The sequence below is a fragment of the Manacus vitellinus genome, unplaced genomic scaffold (assembly GCF_001715985.3).
Source record: "Manacus vitellinus isolate BGI_N305 unplaced genomic scaffold, ASM171598v3 scaffold_64_pilon, whole genome shotgun sequence".
NCBI classification, from domain to species: domain Eukaryota; kingdom Metazoa; phylum Chordata; class Aves; order Passeriformes; family Pipridae; genus Manacus; species Manacus vitellinus.
This window is the reverse complement of record NW_021940718.1, coordinates 1,015,649-1,018,409: the sequence shown is the minus strand read 5'-3', so window position 1 is coordinate 1,018,409 and position 2,761 is coordinate 1,015,649. Positions and strand designations below refer to the sequence as shown.

Here is a 2,761-nt window from a genome sequence, read left to right as displayed (position 1 = left end):
ACCTATCCTTGATCTGTTTGGCCGCCTTGTGAGCGCAGAGGGAAGAGCAGGAGAGAAGAAGCAGGTGAGAACTGCAGAGCCAGGGAGGGGGGGCAGCATGCGGGACCCCCCGGGCACAGCCCCCTGCAGCCCGTGGCACAGCAGCACACAGCGTGTCCCTGCATCCCACAGCGTGTCCCTGCATCCCACAGCATCCCACAGCATCCCACAGCATCCCAGAGCATCCCATAGAGTCCCTGCATCCCTGAGCATCCCACAGCGTGTCCCTGCATCCCACAGCATCCCAGAGCATCCCACAGCATCCCACAGCGTGTCCCTGCATCCCAGAGCATCCCACAGCATCCCACAGCATGTCCCTGCATCCCACAGTGTGTCCCTGCATCCCACAGCATCCCACAGCATCCCACAGCATCCCACAGCGTGTCCCTGCATCCCAGAGTGTGTCCCTGCATCCCACAGCATCCCAGAGCATCCCAGAGCATACCACAGCATGTCCCTGCATCCCACAGCATCCCACAGCATCCCACAGCATGTCCCTGCATCCCAGAGCATCCCAGAGCATCCCTGTATCCCACAGCACCCCACAGCATCCCATAGAGTCCCTGCATCCCAGAGCATCCCACAGCGTGTCCCTGCATCCCACAGCATCCCACAGCACCCCAGAGAGTCCCTGCATCCCACAGCATCCCAGAGCATCCCACAGCATGTCCCTGCATCCCACAGCATCCCACAGCATCCCTGTATCCCAGAGCATCCCAGAGCATCCCACAACATTCCAGAGAATCCCACAGCATCCCACAGAGTCCCTGCATCCCACAGCATCCCACAGCATCCCACAGAGTCCCTGCATCCCACAGCATCCCACAGCATCCCTATGTCCCATAGCATCCCACAGCATCCCTGTATCCCACAGCATCCCACGGCACCCCACAGCACCCCTGCATCCCAGAGCATCCCACAGTATCCCACAGCGTGCCTGCATCCCATGGCACAGCATCCCACAGTATCCCACAGCACCCCTGTATCCCACAGCATCCCACAGCATCCCATAGCAACCCTACATCCCACAGCACATAATCCCTGTATCCCATGGTGGAACCCCATGGCACAGCATCCCTGTATCCCACAGCATCCCTGTATCCCATAGTACAGCACCCCTGCATCCCATGGTGGAACCCCATGGCACAGCATCCCTGCATCCCACAGCACAGCATCCCTGCACCCCCCCGGTGCCCCCCTGGCACACATCCCAGTGCCCCCGTGTCCCTGCCAGGGCACCACTTTGGGGTCCCCCATGCTCCCCACGCTGCCCCACAGCCCCACAGCCAGCCTGGCACAGACAGAAAGGGGGGTGCCCATCCCAGGGGGTGCCCATCCCAGGGGGTGCCCATCCCGGGGGGGGGCATCAACCAGCCAGCCTGGGAGCCTGGGGGGGGTGTCAGGACCCTGCCCAGCGCAGGGGGCAGCCGGGCAGGGCCCCCCACCTGGGAGAAGTCGTGGTGGTTGGCAGCGCCCAGGGCCTGGTTGGCCGCCTCCAGCAGCTCCTCCGAGCTCTCCAGGGCCTTGGAACACGCGGCGAGCTGGGCCTGGGAACGGGCAGGGAGCAGGGAACAGGGAACAGGGAACAGGGAAGGGGCAGGAGGTGGGTGAGGGTGCCCACAGGGGGGCACGGGGGGGCACGGGGGGCACAGTGCCCACCTGCAGCTCGTAGGTGCGGCTGGCGCGCTCCTGCTTGATCTTCATCACCATGTCCTCCTTGAGCTCGTCCAGCAGCGAGTACAGGGACTGGAACTCGGCCTCCAGGTCCTCCTGTGCCCGCGCTGAGTTGGCCTGGGCACAACCCCCCCCGTCCGGGGCATCAGCAAGGGGACACCCCCCCCGGGGGGCCCACAGGGGGCACGGAGGTGCCATCCCCCACAGGGGACGGGGAAGTCCCATCCCATCCCAGGGTGTCCACAGGGGACAGGGAGGTCCCACCCCACCCAGAGGGTGCCCAGGGGGCATGGAGGTCCCATCCCATACCAGGGGTCCACAGGGGGCAGGGAGGTCCCATCCTACCCAGGGGGGACAGAGGTCCCACCCCAGGGGGTCCCCAAGGGGCAGGGAGGTCCCACTCCACCTGGAGGGTCCACAGAGGGCACAGAGGTGCCATCACACCCAGAGGGGTGCCCAGGGGGTACAGAGGTCCCATTTCAGCCCTGGGGGTACCCAGGGGACAGGGAAGTCCCATCCCATATCCGGGGGTCCACAGGGGGCAGGGAGGTCCCACCCAGGGGGGTACCCAGGGGACAGGGAGGTCACAGCTGGGGGTCCCCAAGGGACAGGGAGGTCACATCCCACCCAGGGGGGCATCCAGGGGGTACGGAGGTTCCAACCCACACAGGAGGTCCCCAGGGGGCACAGAAGTGCCATCCCATACCAGGGGGTCCACAGGGGGCAGGGAAGTCCCACCCAGGGGGTCCCCAGGGGACAGGGAGGTCCCAACCCACCCTGAGAGGTACCCAGGGGGCACGGGTCCCACCCCAGGGCATCCCCAAGGGGCAGGGAGGGCCCATCCCACCCAGGGGGGTACTCAGGGAGCACAGAGGTCCCACTCGGGGGTCTCCAGGGGACAAGGAGGTCCCATCCCACCCAGGGGGGTCCCCTCCCTCCCCAGGTACCTCCACATTCTGGATCATCTGCTTGAGGGAGTAGATGAAGTTCTGGATCTCCTCATTCTTCACGGCGAGGGTGGTGATGATCTTCCGCAGAGACTCCTGCC

General features: G+C 65.4%; 1 protein-coding gene across 1 annotated transcript in view; it reads right to left on the bottom strand.

Moving 5' to 3' along the window:
* Window positions 1–2,761, bottom strand: part of FSD1 (fibronectin type III and SPRY domain containing 1) — a 10,083-nt gene that overhangs the window by 2,201 nt on the left and 5,121 nt on the right. The window contains exons 2-5 of the mRNA XM_029963870.1: window positions 2,661–2,756; window positions 1,699–1,830; window positions 1,485–1,586; window positions 3–25 (exon numbers count right to left, since the gene is read on the bottom strand). Coding sequence (XP_029819730.1) covers window positions 3–25; window positions 1,485–1,586; window positions 1,699–1,830; window positions 2,661–2,756 — 353 coding nt within the window. The remainder of the gene's footprint in view (window positions 1–2; window positions 26–1,484; window positions 1,587–1,698; window positions 1,831–2,660; window positions 2,757–2,761) is intronic.